We start from the raw sequence: 17,068 nt of genomic DNA on the forward strand, positions 1-17,068 counted from the left end.
AGTTTGGACTGAGAGAAGAGGGAGTCTGTGTCGCTCTGAGTCTGGCGGAGGGGGACGGAGCGGTTCCGGCCACATGTATGGCCGCTCTCGCCCGCCCCGCGGAGCCTGGCGGCGAGCCCTCCCTTCCCCCGCCCTCCCGAGGGAAGTGGGGGAGGAAGGGGGTGGGAGGGCTGTTGTTTGTGGTGAACAGTTTCTCCGTCTTTCTCACCCCGCGGTGCTCGGGTTGAGTCAAACCCTTAGACGCTTAGGTTAGGCGTGATTCTTTCGTTTGACCTCATCCACAATCTTGTGCTCCCTCAGCGTGGTGTGGGATTTTGGGGGCTTAGTTTTTCATTTCGAGGTCCTTGTCTTCCAAGTGAGGGCCTGTTGAAAATTTTCTCTGCTGTTTACAGATTGTGATACTGGAGTTTGTAGGATTTGTCTGATTCTGTCCCTGTAACATCTGCTAACGAGGCTTCAAAATAAAAAGGTAGAGAAGCAAGTATCTAAGTTATAGGCGAAGCCAGAACCACTAGGCAAATTTTTATAAAGTTGCCTCTAACCAAAATAGTGTTCCCTCAAGAAAACTTTCAAGGTTAAGTATTGCTAACGTTCAGGGCTTGTGGAACAGGTTAACGACTTTCTTCCTCTGGAGTATTTTTTCATTATTGCTTCTAATTTTCCTTACAAAAAGTGTCAGACTGTTACGTTTGTGGCTTCCCACAGGGTTGCATCCCAGCAGCTCTAAAACAGAAGTCACAGCTTTCCCTTCTGATTTGTTGTAGTTACAAATACCAGTAACAATTGTGGGTAGAAGTCTTCCTGGGAGTCCATTAGTTTCCTGTTACATATTCTAGTTGTGTTTAGAAGGTTTGTACAGCAACAAAACATTGGCTTTTTTAGCAGAGAAAATTTATTCTGTGTACACTTCTACTTATGAATAGGTTTTGCCATTAAATACAGACTTTTCCTTTAAAGTTGCATCCTTCAGGATGTTACTTGTCCTTATAATGAACTTTTACTTAGCGTTCATCAAGTTTACAGTTTCCTGCTGTTTCAAGTGACTAATGGCATGTGACATTTGTGGTAGACAAATTGCAGCAGCCTGCTTTGTGGGACAAGTGGTTGATGTAAGTGTTCTTGCCCAAAAGCTTCATGTCTGCCTTAGTCATTTGAAAACAGTGAACTGTCCAGAAGAGATAAGATAGAAATTTGGCCTCTTACTGGCAATGGTAGCAATAATGACAGTACCTTACACTATTATTTTCTTGGAGTTCTGATAGCTTTTTCATGTCTTGATTGTCTGTAAACTGAGCTCACTTGCTTGGAAATAACTAAGGCAATAAATGTGAAGGCTCAGTGCTTTTTTGCTGTACTTTTTCAACTAGGTGTGCATTTTTTAACTTTTGTCTGTCTAAAATCACCTTGCTCTCCCCTCCCCTGCCCCCACCAGCTTTTACTGAACAGTTTTGTTACTAAGACTCTGATAGTAAAGTCCTTGGAAGACAGCTGTAATGTAACTGGGAATCACAAGCTGTTTTGTAAGAAAGTTGCTTCTGATTATTTATTGATACACTTTTTACTTTTTAGTTGCTGAAGGAACAGCTTTGAGGAGCGAAACAAGACGAAGTATGTGTTTGCACCAGGGAATGGTGTCTCTTTTTTTTTTTTTTTCCCTCTCTTTTGTTGCTGTTTCTTGTTACTTAGGTGAATGACTTCTGTCAGAACATGCAAGATTCATGCCTGTTCCAAGGCAGATTAATTCAACTGCTTTTTAAAATTACTTAGGTTGTGGGAACTTTATTCCATGTTTTCCAAACATGAATGAGGATGGAATGAGAATCTTGCCTTCTCTCAGCAGTATTAAGAAGTAGTTCCCTGCAGGAAATACAGCACAAACAACTGAGCAAAAGAATTTGTATGTGGAGCGGGTTTTTTCCATTATCTCTGTCATTGGGCCTAGGTTGGAAGAGACAAGTCTCCGAGGCTAATTTTTAAGTAATGCGAGTCTGCGTTTTTATTTGCTTACTATTGCTTCCTTTAATGGTTACTAGGATCATATAACTTGTTGGCTGAACTCTGATATTAGGTCAATTTGTTATGTCTTACCTTTTTAATCATATCTCTTTTTTTCTGCCCTCTGTCTGCTATGGAAGGACAGACTCATGTATGATCCTTTATTTCTTCAGCTGTAAGATAGTAAAATTCTTCTGTTTTGCTCTAGGATTGTTGGCATTGCTACTTTCTCTTGTTATATTTAAGGCAAGAATAAGTGTTTGCAAATAAATATGCTTGGGTTGCTTAAACACACTTAGTCTACCAGAAGCCCCTTTTGTTTGTTCCTGGACTTAATCTATAGGGTGCACTCACCTGCTTTTTTGGTAGATGTTAAGGAACTTTACCTCCTGTGGAATAATCTAAATATACTGTTAGTACTTTTTTAAATAAACAAAGCTGTTCAACTCCATGTAAAGTGGTTGTGAAAAGTGTTGCTTTTCTAGCTTAGAGCAGGAATTGGCACTTTTTGGATGGTAGAGCATATGCGATCTCTGGGCCCCCTGCTCTGGCTGCCAGTCAAAATGTCATTAGTGCTTAGGTGGTTCTGTGGTAGTCCTGTATTGGAAGCTGGGCTAAAGACCAGCCCGTTGGCTCTTAAAGAATCTTAAGAAATCAGACCTGTCGACTCTCATGAGTGCTGTAAGGTACTTTTTATTCTAAATTTGACTTGCAGACTAACATCTGCTTTCTTGAAAGCTTGATAGGGGAAAATAGCACCTTATTCTTCTGTTTGATATGTAGAGTTTACTTGGGTTTGTGATTAACTGTTTAGAATGGGGAGGGGGAGCCAACCTGTGTGACTACGATAGATACACAGGCTTAGGTATTTCACCCCAGTAAAGAAATAACAGCAAAATAAGTTAGGCCATCTGGCTCCCTCTGGTTTCTTGGGAGAGCTAATTTAGATCTTGGGGGCTGGGGTAGCTGTGCTAAACTCGGTTCTGATCATTGCTAATACCAAGACTTCAACTTCTATGTTTGCACTTTTGTTTTCTCACTCCTGATAAATAAATTCAAGGCAAATCTTTATATAGGGGATTCTGCCTTCATAGCTGCTGTCAAAAACCCTTTTCTTGATAAATGATTTTCTTTCCTTAAGTGTTTTGCTTCTGTTTATCTAGAAGCAGTTTCAGGTTGTCATTCAGCGTAGTGCAGCAGAAGCCTCTCTAATCAGGGCTATCTCTGTGAATAGCTGCAAGTGAGGCGTATTTTTCTGCTCAGGTGACATAAGAAAAAAGTCATTCTGAAGTTGTAATTCATTTGAAGCTTCATTGTTTTCAGATCAGGCATAGTAATATAGTATATGCGGAGATTAAACATTCATTATTTACTGTGATACTGTCAAGGACTTAGAAAATAATATATTTGTATCTTCTTTGGCTTGATTTTTTGATTAGTCTAGGAAACTGACACTTGTCTTCAAACTGAAGACTTATGATCTGATAGAAATGAATTAGCGTCTGGAATACTTAACCAAAAAAAAAAGTTTCAAAGGGTTAAATGAAAGCACTTAACAGACTGTTTAAAAACTATGAGCAAGTTCCAGTTTGGATTGGGTATTATGGTAGCTATTCACTTTAGTGTAAGTGATTATGCATGATGAATTTCTCAGCAAAACCAGCAGCTGTTAATTTATATTGAGTTTTTAAAGAGTGACCTGTTTTCATTTTCTGTTGAGGTAAACAGATTATCATTAAAGTATTTTTAAACACTGTATTTCAACTTGCAGGTGGATACAGGCACACAGATGGCAGATAACAGGTATGTTGAACGACTGTTTTCTTGAAATTAAATCAAAGCAGTAAGAGCTAACTGTATATGTGGTCTTCTGTGGGAGATTTTTTTTTTTTTTTACCTTTGAAGAACAGATTACCACACTTGGATAAGAACAAAATGCTAATATTTTCTCCAACTGGATTGTGTTTTCTTACAGCAGGGACAAAGCCCTCATTTGGTACAGGAGAAACTGAGATTGTAGTGTATTGCATACAGAATTACTCTGTTCTTGGATTAACATAATTTGTGTTGTCTTGATTCAGTTTTCAGGGTTCATATTTAAATGCACTGAGGACTTGAAGACAACACTGATCATCAGCTTTTCTCTGATCTGTATGATTTAAGCATGCAAAAGGCACTGTTTTATTTTCTAGTTTTTATAGTTTTTTTTTGACAGTGTTGTTAAACTGGCGTAAATACGTAGGTGATGCTGGTCTTCTGAGCCATGCAGTGCACTAGGGTAAACTGGATAAGCAGGTCTGTCCAGTAACTAATAATTCCATTTGCATATGTGGTATCTCTTCTCCTTTTGTGTTGGAGTTGGGGTTAATTTCAGCAATATCCAGTCTGTATTTTGCAACCTGTAAACTAGGAGGGAACACAGGGAATGCCTGCTGGCTGTTGACTCATTCTGAGCCCTCTCTTTCTCTAGCACAGTGTGATGGAAGGCATTGCAGCAGGGAGGTGGGGAGGACAGGGGCATCTCTTTTTAGAATAGAAGTGAATGTAAGAACTTGATAGAGAAATTCAAAACAAAGAGCTTTGTTCCCTTGTTTATCTTTCTTACCTATATCCTTTGTTTTTATTTATTACTTAACACTAAAAGGGTGTCTTGATTTTTCCCTTGTGAGTAATAACAGTTTTCTATCCAGAGTGACCAGTGCAGATAAAAGGCCAGCCGTGCACTTACTGAGATGAATTTATCTGTCAGTAGTTTTTGTTTGGGGTTTATGTATTTTGTTTTGTTGTGGGTTTTGTTTGTGTCTGTGTGGTTTTGCCTTTCCTTTGCATCCTGTTTGTCTTAGGAAAGCTAGTTTCATATTCAAACTTTTAAGTTTTGAAAAGCTTGAAGACTTGTCTTCTAGTGGCATCCTTGTTTATAAAACTTGTCCTGTAGTAAACACTGAAAATTCAGAATACTTTTGTTCTTAAATATTAAGATTTTTATAAAGTGATGCCTTTTCAATATGTTACATTTTTAATTCTTTTAGTAAAACAGAAGATACTGCTTCAGATTCTGTGGAGGCCGCTAAAAATGCAAGTGACAAAAAAGGTAATACATAGTAGTAAGTAACATATTACAAAGGTAGAATAAGCCTTGTATATTGAAGCTTCTTTATCTACAGTTCCAAAACCTTTACAGTCAAAACTAAAGATGTGTTCGCTATTGAAAGCAAAGCAGTGGTTTCTAGGCTGTTCGCTTTCTGATGTTTTCTGTATTTACTGCAAGCCAAGAGCAAAATAAAGGCTATATTTTTGTAACATAGTATATTTGCAACGTAGTATTTTGTATATAGTGTGACTAGATAATTCACTATTGCGTGAACTAACCCACTAGACACTTGCAATAAGGCCTGTATAGACTAGCTTTTAAAAACATGCTGTCTTTTTCAGCATAGTTATTAAAGTGAGCATGTATGCTGGTTCTTTGCTATCTTCTTTGTAGGAAGATCCATCTTTATAATATGTTCTCTTGAGGATTTTATTATTTGTTTGGAAGGTCTACAGATAACTGCTGAATAATGCTTTTCAAATTAGTGCTTCTATGTGCAGAAGAGCCACAGGGCCATTGTTATTAACCTGAATGCTCAAATTTGTAAGTTATAGTGAAATACGTCTCACATATGTGGTCACTAAATGTTCTTTAGGTCTCACTTTTTTTAAGAAAGCCTTTGTGACTGGCAATTGGAAATCACATAGAAACTTCTCACAGTCATGTTGGATTAAGAAAAAACAACCATCACCCCCAAACAAACAACAAAACCCAACAAGCAAACCTGCCTATATAAAAGCTTCATCAAGTTAGTGTGTGCTATGCAGTTAATGTGTTTTAATGTCTGAGGAGAAGAGCAATGAGAAAGAATGGAAAGATTTGAAAAGCAAATGACTTCCCACTATGAACACCTGTGCATTTATTAGCAAGGATTTTTAACTCCTAACCAGAAGCTTTTTAGAGCTAACCTCCTATAAAAATAGTCTTCTGTGAACTGTTGTGATGACTGTTTGAGGAGTCTTGCAGATTGTAGAAGTATCGATGTAAAAAAATTAGTAGTTGTTAAGGAAATGGTCATAGTGCTATGCTCCTCTGTTGTAGAGTGCACAGTTTTCATCATCTTTTTTCACGAGTCAGACTAACTGGAAAACACTTACAAATGTCTTTGTATAATTAAGTGGTTCTCTTGCAAATTTATATGCAGCTGATAAGCTACAGCTACTATAGATGGAGGGTAGAGAAGCTCCTACTTTGCACTTTCTTACATAACAGGGAAGACAGGGAATTTGCTTATGTCATCAGTCTACTGTTAGCTTCCAAAGCAAAGATTTGATATATTTGCAAAGCAAAAGGAGCATTTTCTATCATCCAGTTTTATCTTTCTGAAATCTGATGTTGAAGTAATCTTACTTGAGTTATTAGTTAACTGTAGTGGTGCTATTTGGATCTGGAATATAGTGAGTATTTCTACTGTGACTGTTGTAAGACCCATAGTATGACAAAAGCACTATAAATATATTCAAATTAATTTTAAAAGTGGTTTTCTGTCTTCATAGAAAAGCTAGCAGACCAAGTGATGCAAAATCCACAGGTCCTGGCAGCTCTACAGGAACGTCTTGACAACGCAGCGCTTACTCCTTCAAGTTACATTGAAACGTAAGTACTGGGCATAATAAAATTCTTGAAAGACTGAAAACATAATAAAATGTTATTAATGTATAATTAAGGTGGAAATTAGAACGAATTATTCATTAAGAAAAATGGTTTGACTTCATAATTCATAGTGGCCTGTGTCTGGAAGGGTCAAATTTTGGTTTACTTATACAAAATTGCAAACAAAATTTTGTCCAGTTCAGTATTTTCCTCGGCTATTATTATTTAGGTTAGCAATAACTCCTCTACCCCACTGTTTCCTTCTGTGACCCTTACTCTGTCAGGGTGCGCGCTCCATTGACTGATAATTTCTGTAAGATCGCTGTCTGGGATGTAGTGGAAAGTTTAGGACCTGTAAATCCCTAGTTTGAAGCTTAGTTTTGTATTAACTGTAGAATGGACTTAAACTTTAAAATTTTGCCTTTAGTAGATAGTTGTGCTTTTATTTCTTGACTGGGAATAGCTGGTAGACACATTTAAAAAAAATCTATAAAAAATTCTTTTTATGTGTCTATATATAAATGCTTTATAACTTAAGGTATGGATGGGTAATGTGTACTTTTCTGAGTATGACCCATGAATTAAAACTTTCCTCTGTAGAATGAACAGTTCTTATTTTTCATAGATGGATCAGCACAACTCTGGTCTCAAAGTTCAGGTGTAAACAAAGATATTAATTTCAGATCTCTGAACTACATGGGGAGGGTGGTGACTCCAGGGAATGGAACAGACGATAACACCTTTGAGACCAGCTTGGGTAGGAGAGGATTCTTTCAACTTTTTGAAATAGGTTTTGAAGAAATATGTATGTTTGACATAATGTAAACATAATTTGACATAATTTAAAAATTGTACTTAGTTATAAGCAGCCTATTTCACAGTGATAAGTTAAATAATGCTGAGGCAACTAGCTTTTAACCTTAAAGATTTGTTTGGTTTTTAGTTTACCAAAAGCAGTAAAAAGAAGAATTGATGCCTTGAAGCAGCTCCAGGTGAAATGTGCCCATATAGAAGCTAAATTCTATGAAGAAGTACATGATTTAGAGAGGAAATATGCAGCACTCTATCAACCCCTCTTTGATAAGGTGGGAGGACTATGTATACAGTCTTTGTCTCCTTCTGAGTCAGTTCTGTTTGCATATATGTAATTTTACTTCTTCAATTACATTATTGATTTTTTTTCTAACAGAGAAGAGAGTTTATTAATGGGGAAGCTGAACCCACAGATGCGGAGTCAGAGTGGCACAGTGAAAATGAGGAAGAAGAAAAACTAGCTGTGAGTACAAGCTGGGTAATCAACTACAGATAGGTAGGGTAGTCAGAATTAATTCCTGTACAGTGTTTTCTATTAAAAGACTTATCTTTTGGAAATAAAGTTTTTATCAGTAATGTGCTCTTATGGTGAATACAGTTATGTCCAGTGAAAGCTTTCAGACTTCTAGTTTAGCCCTTTTTCAAGATTGTAACTTGAGTGAATTGAAAAGTTGCTTTTGTTTGCACTGTTCGTAACCTGTTAACAGTTTGTTTCTGATAATGGGTTCCATTCCAGTGCTACATGATACCCCAAGGTAATAGAAGGCTGGCTGTTTATCTGCCTGTCCCCTTTATTTTGGGGGACATAATTAGCTTGATTTCCATAAATATAGATTAGACACATGTCACCTAGTCATAAAATGGGATCGACCTAATGTGTGCTGGCTAGTGGATTCCTACTTGTCTGTTGAGTAGGAGCTATCTAGATTTAGGAGGGATAATATAATCTGTAGGCTGCCTTTTTCTCTCCTATCATCATGTTTGAAGATGTATACTCATGGCTGGATGGCTTTTTCTCAGAGAAGTGACCTACTTAACAATGCTGTGTTTGCCATTCTGTCAGGTTTTCCTTGCTGTTTTTCCTTGGCCCATTTTCCTTCAGTTTCCTTTGGACAGTGTTCTGTATACAAAGAATTGGTTTTGTTTTTACTGATCTCATGAGATTTAGCATGACACAGTACTCCATTATGCATAAGCAAAAAAGGTTTTTTAGCCTTTGTGCAAATGCAGCATTGACAGGCCATGTTCCTTGCAATTACAAGATCAGAAGTATGTCTAGATGGCTAGTAAACTGCAGCTTCGTGTTCTTGGCTAGTCATAACCCCAGTAGCTGCTGCTGTTCAGATGATCTTACATATTTGCTGCTACCTAGTGGTGTAAAAGGAAAGATGCAATGCAATTAATTCGGACTGCGCATTTCCTGGTTTTTTGAGATGGAGAAATGACCTAATCGTTGTTCTTTTTTAGAACATTTGACATCAGTTATATACAGGGATTTGTGTATCACAAAAGATTAATAATTGAAGACAGTGTAATAATGAAAAATAGTCATGAAAACCAGCTTTACCAAGTATTTTGCAAAATTGGGAAGTTAAAACTATTTTAGAGGGCAAAATTAAATCTTAAATCTTTAGATGAAACACTGCATATGGCACGTGAAGCTACAGGAATGAGATGAGTAGAAAAATAGAAATGTATTTCTGATTGTGGAAAGATAGAAGTGTGTTTTAATTGTTTGTCAAGTCAGTGAAACTGTCACTTCGTCTTCTTCACTCTTTGAACAGAAGGATTACAAATCTGTTGAAAGTAAATCTGAATTAAATGCATATATGCTTAGTTGTGTAAGTAAACCATGTGTTTCAACTTCATTTACAGAGAAAAAACTGTAAATTTAAAATGTTCCTTAAACACAGCTTCAAAGATAGCAAATGTTTTGTACATCTTCTGTTTATTAAATATATTAAGAAGTCACAATTTAGTTTCTTAAATGTTTTTGTACTTGTTTCACAGGGAGACCTGAAAAATGTAGTGGTAATAGAAGAAAAAGCAGAAGCAGAAGAGACAAATGTCAAAGGAATTCCAGACTTCTGGTTTACTATCTTTAGGAATGTAGATATGCTAAGTGAATTAGTACAAGTAAGTTTCTCCTCTGAAAAGAATAACTTTTGTCATGTGTTTAATGAACTGCTACTTTTTTTCAATCAATAGTGAGTGCTTGTGGAATGTATGTGAAGACCAAATCTCTGAATTTTCAGAATCCTTAATATGATTCACAAAGGTGCTTGAAAGGCTAATGATGGACAAGCAGAACAGCTGACCCAAACTGCTAAACACTGTGTGCATTGTTTGAGAAATTAGCTTGTAGCAACATTTGTAGGTACTAAAATGCAAGTCTCTGGTGCTAACAGCAGCTGTTTCCCTGTAGTTTTGTTAATTTAGTCCATCAGGGGATTATTTTTGCAAAGATATTATCAGCATACCCATGGATTGGTTGAATTTGTGTTAAACAGCTTATGTAGTTTTGTCCTCAGTTGTATTAATTGTTTGTAATGCTGTTAAGGAGGAATTCCCTGAAGTGTATCTTTCTGTGAATCTCACCAGCAATAAATACCCTGAGTGAAGTAATTTTATTTTCAGTAATGTTCATACAGCCTAGCATAGTAGCAGCTTTATTAACTGAAGATGAGGCCTAATGATTGAGAATTTGGCATGTGGTTTTTGCAAATCCGATTAAGAAATTTGGATCCAAATCTGAACTTTAGCAGAAATTGTTGAATAATTACAAGGTTTGGTTTTTTCTTAATAGGTTGAACAAGCAAGCTAGGTTAAAATTTTGTTCTTCTAAATATTGCCTGCTGAATAGGAATTTATTTTTTTTATTAGGAATATGATGAACCAATCTTGAAACACCTGCAGGATATTAAAGTTAAGTTTTCTGAACCCGGACAGCCTATGGTGAGTTTTCTGTGGCTAACACCTTCATGTGTTGCCTTTTTAAAGATTTGTCTTCAGCTTTCTTGACCCCTTGTTCTTTCATCCTTAGCCCGGACACCTCTGACATCTTTGTAGTTTCTAGACTGAAATTCTGACTTGTTTTTGTATAGTTCTCACCTTTTTTTCTCCCCTTTCTCAAATTCCAAATTATCTACTCTTGCTAATAAAGTTACATGGCTGATTTTGGTTTGAAAAGGAATTGTGGAAAAAATTCTGGGTGCTATTTACTATATTGAATATGTCATCTAAAGAAGAGATGTGACTTAGTAATACTAATCAAAAATAACCATGATGGATACTTGGCCTAATGGAAAAGATATAAAAATATATTAGATGGTCTTCTAAAAGTGTATTTAATGAGTAATTTTTAAAGCACAACTTTGCCATTTATTTCGAAATTTTCTTAAGTTCAGTGTACAAAAAGGGATTCTGTGTTTGAAGTTGTTCTGTTGCTTATTCAATTCATGCAGTCTATACATACTCCTTAAAACTCCTCTTGAGGGAGAGGCAGGGAGAAGGGAGGGATTTGAGCTTAAACATCCTTTCTTTAAACATTGTCCTTGTGGCTTTTTCCTTAATGTTTGGTGGGGTTTTGTCTTAAAGAGTTGTAGTCTTCTGACAAAGTCTAAAATAAATGTAAGATTCACCTAAGAAAGATGGAATGACTTTTTTAAAATACCTTTTAAAGGTTAATAACAGCTGAGACATTTTTTTTAAGTCCTTATTGTCTTTCTCCTGTTAGTATCAAGACACTTGAGCTGATAATAGGCAGTACAGACAGAGAAAAATTGGGAATTAAGTTCCTGAAGGAGAGGTTATGAATTTTTATGAAGAAAATGAATTGTTTAAATACAAAGTAAAGTATTCAAAGAAGTTGGTGGGTTTTACCTTGAATCATATCTATTTGGTGGCCTTTAGATGGTTTGGGAATAGTTTTTGCCTACAGCATTTCTGTGTTCTGGTTCAGCTTTGTTTTACAGTACTTTAAGATGAAGAACTGCTCTTAAAATATCAGTGCATTTATCTTGTCTCGCACTGTTCGTAACCTCTTGACAGCATATTTCTGTGAATAGGTTCCATTCCAGTGCTACATGAAATCCAGTAATGGAAGGCTGACAAATTCCATGTCCCTTCTGTATTTGGAGACAAAAGAAAGCATTCCTAACTACTTGAGTGAAACCTGTTACCCAGTTGTGTGTGACTGGCTTGTCTGAAATTCTCTGGCTGTTGAAAATTGGTGCAGCAGTGGTAGCTTTGTACTGTTTGTATAACCAGTGTGTAATAAATACACTAATTCCACCGGGGATTTAGTTTTGCTGCTAAAATACGTGATAGTTAGGAATTTTCTGATTTACCATTGACCTAAAGTGATCAACTGTAGTTAGTCCTTTTCCAGAAGTAGATTACCTGGCTACAGTAATGGTGCTTCAAAGTTCTGTTTGCTATAGCGTGTGTGTGTGTATATATATGTGTGTGTATATATATATCTCTCCACACTTTTATCTGCATGAAACATAAACAATTCCCTTACTACTTTATTTATAATTATATGAATCAACTTTGCATAAGTTAATAAATATAATTTCTACTTAGATATCTGTTGGGACATCAGGATCCTTAGCTAGCATATTCAGACCTGGATGTTTTATCTGGGTATAACTTAAGTAGCTTAAAGTAAGGAAGTTCCCTTTTTTGAACTTCATGAGAACATCTCATACTACAGGGAAAGTCTAGAAATACATGCTACAAAGGTAAGCTGATGTCAAAGGTGTAGATGTCCAAATAAAGACTACTGGAAAGGGTATTACACTACTTCAGATAGGATGTGAAACTTGAAGCTGCTTCTTATTGTCTCCTCATTAGCAAGTATAGAATGAAATGCAGTCTCTGCAGGTATTTTTGGCTTGCTAGTTCTTGGGATCCTGCATGCTAAGTAGTGCACTGGTTACCTATTTATAACCCCAGTGATGGCCTGTTTGGGTACAAGTGTTAGTCACTGGTAGTGGATAAGAGTTCCAGCTGGAGTGATGCACTTCACTCATAAGAGAGAAGCAGCAGCGTGTTTATTGATATGAAACAACAATATAACAAAGTTTGATAGTAAATGCAACAGTGGTTTAACGAGATTCAGTAGCAAGGTATGCTTGATTTACTGCATAGAGGACAGATAAAGCTGTCGGGGAGCCTTCCTTGTGGTGTCTTGAGGTTCAGGAAGGACCTTGTGTTCTAAACCCCTTTGCAGGGGGGAGTCTAGGTGTGGCTGGATCCAGACCTAGGCCCAGATCAGGTCAACAGTTCATATCTAAAGGATTATATGTGCACAATCAATCCTTTATATAATTTAGTTAGGATTTCAAAGTTTAGCATGCTATTAATCGCTTACTGAGAATCTGTTGTGGACAAGGACTCTCTCGACTTTGAGGAGTAACCTTGAAAGGTGTTCTTGCTCAAGGGGAGATCTTGGTGTGCTGCCCGCTGCCATGCAGGAGAGCTCAGTGGGCCCTGGGCTGAAAACTATTTCTGGAGTAAGATAATTGACTTACAGTCATATTCACATACTGCCTACAGATGTTAGTTTCTTCCAAATTTGGCTGGAGTCAGACACTGACCAGCACTGTCGTTAGGTGGGTGCGTTGTTCAAATTAGCCCTTGGCTGCTGCATTGTTACCTGTCTCTCCCCAGTCCACACGTCCATTACGATCACCACTGGTGGTTATCATGTGAACAGGGTTGTAGGAAATGTGGCCCAGATTGGGGAGTGGGGAGAGCACAGCACCACAATAAGCAACGTTTGTAACTCTTCACCTGAGCATGTCTGCCAGAGATTTGCCTTAGCTGAAGCCACCCCCCAAACCACAGAAGCTTCCTCAGATTGCTTTAAAATGCTGTAATTACCTGGTTATAATTTGCATGTTAATACTAGCCGCGATTGTTCTATCTTCCTGCACGTTCAGAATTAGTTTACATTCCTAATTTCCTGTTTCTGCTGTAGTTTGAAAGATATGTTTGCCATCAAATTTCTTTTTTTTTTTTCTTTTTTCCTTGTATTCAGAATTTGATTAATGGTAATTCTGCTGAGGCACTATTTCAAAGATAAACAATAATGGTAACATAAAATTATAATGCAATTTTTCTCCAGTCTTTCTCATTAGAGTTCCACTTTGGGCCCAATGACTACTTTTCTAATTCAGTCCTGACAAAAACATACAAGATGAAGTCAGAGCCAGACAAGACGGATCCCTTTTCGTTTGAAGGACCTGAGATAGTTGATTGTGAGGGGTAAGGAAAACTTGAAATTCAAAAAACCTTCTGAAGTATGAGTCCGTATTTTTCAGATGCTGTTCTCTCTTACTGTGATACTGATGAATGCAGGTAAAATAAAGCTTTTGCTGACTTGAAAACTGAGTGTTTGTAGGGATGCTGATGGATGATCTTAGCTTCAGCGTGCAGAAGTAATAAACACAATAGATACAGATACATTTTTGACATAGTATGCATTTTAAATCTTCCACCTCTCAAATTTAATAGATTGCTAATGAGGTAACAAGTCTTTTATTTCCAGATAACTGGGTAAATTCATGTTAGTCATTACATTTCATAGACCCCCATTCTCAGTCTGATAGTAGCCTTAGACTCTCTTGGACTCTTGCTCAACTCCAGCAATTTTTATTCCAGCAGTACTTCTGAATCTGGCAGGAAATTTCTGTATGTATGAATTGTTCTTTCAGCCTGTTTTGAGGCTGGAACACTGGACACGCAGTTAGGTTCTGACAGTTGTGGCTAATACAGCAATTTTTTTGTCAAAGTGTTCAGAAACTGACTGTGGAAAGGTGAATTCCCATTTCTACTATGGAAGTCTAGTGGGTTGGACACCACATTAGAGTTTTTCTTTGTATAAAAGATTGTTCTGTTTAACCTAACCCTTGCTCTTCCCATTAGTGATCTCTGCTCTATAACTGAGGTTCATTGTCATACCAGAGCAGAGCTAACACAACTGGAAAATGCTTTTGTACGTTGTTTTAGCTTTCTTGGTGTGTTTTTTTTCTGTTGGTTTGTGATTGATACATTTTTTTTGTCCCCCACCCTGTTCAAGGATGTGTTTTTTGGCTTTGGTGGGAAGGCTTTTTTGAATTGGGGTGGGGTGGGGGGTGAGGTGTGACCTGGTTTCATCTGAGAGTTAATTCTCTTCCTAGTAACTGGTAGTGCTTTGGATTAGTGTGTTTTGTATTTAACATAAGAATAAGGTTGATAACACACAAGTAGCTTATCCTAAGTTAAGGATTTCTCAGTTCCCCATACTCTGCCAGCACAGAGGTGCACAGTAACTTGGGAGGGAGCACAGCCAGGACAGCTGACCCCAACTAGCCAAAGGGCTATTCCATACCACAGGATGTCATACTCAGTATAGAAACTGGGGGGAGTTGGCTGGGATGGGCTGATGGCTGCTCAGTGGTGAGCAATTGCTTTGTGCATCACTTGTCTTTTCTTGAGTTTTATTTCTCTCTGGTTTTTGTTGTATTCCTTTTCATTACTACTACTGTTGTTATGTTTTATTTTACTTTCATTGCTAAACTGTTCTTATTTCAAGTCATGAGTTTTACTTTTTCCAATTCTCCTTCCCATCCCACTGGGAGTGGGAAGGAGTGAGTTGAGTGGCTGTGTAATGCCTAACTGGTGGCTAGGATTAAACCATGACAGGGATTTTGGGGGGTTTTGTGGAGTGGGGTTAGGGGGTTTTGTTTGTTTTGGGGGGAGGGGGTGTTTTTGGTTTTTTTATTTAAAACTAACACTTAAAAGATGTCAAATACTTGCTTTCTTGAAGGCACCCTAGATGACCTCAAGACTTTTTGGCTTTTGAATTGAGTATTAATCACCTGCAGTAAGGCAAAAACATCTACTTGCATGTTTAGTGAAAGTTGTTCCCAAGTGAAAGTCCATTTTGAAGAAAGCTTTAATTACAGCAAAATGTTTAAGTCCTGCAGAGGAATCCCTTTCTAAAATTGCTTATATGTCAAAACTTTGATTTCAGTTCATGTTTCTTGATGAAGGTTGGAGATACTAGACTAAGTAGAGCAGGAAAACAGGTCTGTGACTTTTTATACAAGTTAACTATAAAACAGTTGACTTTGTTTATCTATAGGACAAAATATTTTGAGGCACTTAAGGCTTACTGTGGCACCATTATTTCTGTTAGAACTAGCTGTGTCTACCACTTATTCTTTGCCATGCGCAATTTTGGGTAAAACCTATAGGTGAATGGAGAAAGACTTTTGAGATAAATGTCAGTTTGCACAACAGCAGAAAGGAACTGCAAAGTAAGTTCTTTCTGGCTTACTGTACTTGTCTGCCAAGTCAGTCTGAGCACTGCTCTTTGGACAGCTGAAGCGTGCCTCTCCCTAGCCACTCTGTGCATTTAATTTTAGGGTAACTGGACACTGCCTTGGCCTGTAGTGAGAGGATGTAATGTATTGTTTTCTGCTGGTCCAGCTATTGGAATTATACTTCTCAACAGTTGAGATTTTTCTGTAATAGCTTAATCGTGTCCTTGGTCCCAAAACTCCAGTAGTTGGGGCAAAGGTATTAAAGCGTGGGTGGGGTGGGGGCAGTGATTACTCTGCCAAGACAAGCTTTTTCGTTTAGGGAAATACTTGATATGTCCAGCAAACACATAGTGTCAAGCACTGCGATGCATTTAGTTGACATCTTGTCAAGCAGATTCAGTTGCCAGCTTGTGTAAAACTACCTTTATCTAGAGAATGATAAGCCATCTTTGCCTTGAATGTTTGTTGCTCGCATGCTCAGTTCCCTATTTTCACTGATGTCTTGTGTTTAAAATACTGTTTCTTACGTATTGTCTTTAGGTGTACTATTGACTGGAAGAAAGGAAAAAATGTTACCGTTAAAACAATCAAGAAAAAACAGAAACACAAGGGTCGAGGCACAGTTCGGACAATTACTAAACAAGTACCTAATGATTCTTTTTTTAACTTCTTCAGTCCAATAAAGGGTAAGCTTGAAAATCCAAGATTTAGGATTCTTAAAATACGTTGTGTTTTATTTATGTATTTGTATTTCTGCAGCTTAAACCTATAAACTGTTGATGCTGCTGCATCATATACTTTCCTTGTACTAGAGAAAAATAACAAACTAGCCCATCCAAACAGATAATTTCATTCAGATGTTGTTCTGTAGAATGTAGCCATTAGGTGTGCTGTGTAAACAGGATTCATAGTATGGAAAGAGTCGCGTGTAGAATCTCTTAAAAGAAGTTTACTTGTTTTACCACAGGATGGCTCCATGCATCAATTTGAGGTTTTTAACATGAGGAGTAATCTCTGCCAGTGTTGGCCAAGTTTATAGCATATTAAACCTCGGTGTTAGGTGTTTCTTCTGTGATTTAATTAGTGATCCCTAATGTTCCATATGTACCTTCCTAATTTTCCTAGTTATCCAATGTTAGATGTGTACTCGCATATTTAAAACAACTTAAATGGATTACAAAAACATTTTCTCCTTGATACATTTCCCTATCCCCCATTGTTCCCACCTCGTGCTCGCCTCCCCCACCCCCCACCCCCCCCC

At 37.4% G+C, this 17,068-nt stretch overlaps 1 protein-coding gene and 2 non-coding genes across 11 annotated transcripts in view; all 3 read left to right on the forward strand.

The window, feature by feature from the left end:
* Positions 1–17,068, forward strand: part of NAP1L4 (nucleosome assembly protein 1 like 4) — a 34,580-nt gene that overhangs the window by 6,016 nt on the left and 11,496 nt on the right. For 4 of the 9 annotated variants that reach the window (XR_003398623.1, XR_003398624.1, XM_026850665.1 and 1 more), the window contains exons 1-12: positions 59–248; positions 1,570–1,605; positions 3,731–3,735; positions 3,767–3,798; positions 5,025–5,086; positions 6,583–6,682; positions 7,623–7,764; positions 7,869–7,955; positions 9,503–9,628; positions 10,376–10,447; positions 13,626–13,765; positions 16,348–16,493. Coding sequence is in view for 7 of the 9 variants with exons in the window: in XM_026850665.1 (XP_026706466.1) it covers positions 74–248; positions 1,570–1,605; positions 3,731–3,735; positions 3,767–3,798; positions 5,025–5,086; positions 6,583–6,682; positions 7,623–7,764; positions 7,869–7,955; positions 9,503–9,628; positions 10,376–10,447; positions 13,626–13,765; positions 16,348–16,493 (1,123 nt within the window). In the remaining 2 variants the exon portion in view is untranslated. Of the gene's footprint in view, positions 1–58; positions 249–1,569; positions 1,609–2,135; positions 2,147–3,730; positions 3,736–3,766; positions 3,799–5,024; positions 5,087–6,580; positions 6,683–7,622; positions 7,765–7,868; positions 7,956–9,502; positions 9,629–10,375; positions 10,448–13,625; positions 13,766–16,347; positions 16,494–17,068 lie in introns of those variants that run through there. The other 5 variants (XM_026850664.1, XM_026850668.1, XM_026850667.1 and 2 more) reach the window with 5 other exon arrangements.
* LOC113481216 lies at positions 8,174–8,301 on the forward strand. Its single transcript, XR_003398626.1, has one exon. It is a non-coding gene; the product is annotated as a small nucleolar RNA SNORA54 (small nucleolar RNA).
* LOC113481220 lies at positions 11,517–11,637 on the forward strand. The gene has a single exon (XR_003398630.1). It is a non-coding gene; the product is annotated as a small nucleolar RNA SNORA54 (small nucleolar RNA).

The sequence above is a fragment of the Athene cunicularia genome (genome assembly GCF_003259725.1).
Source record: "Athene cunicularia isolate RWA chromosome 5 unlocalized genomic scaffold, athCun1 chr5_part2, whole genome shotgun sequence".
Lineage (NCBI taxonomy): Eukaryota > Metazoa > Chordata > Aves > Strigiformes > Strigidae > Athene > Athene cunicularia.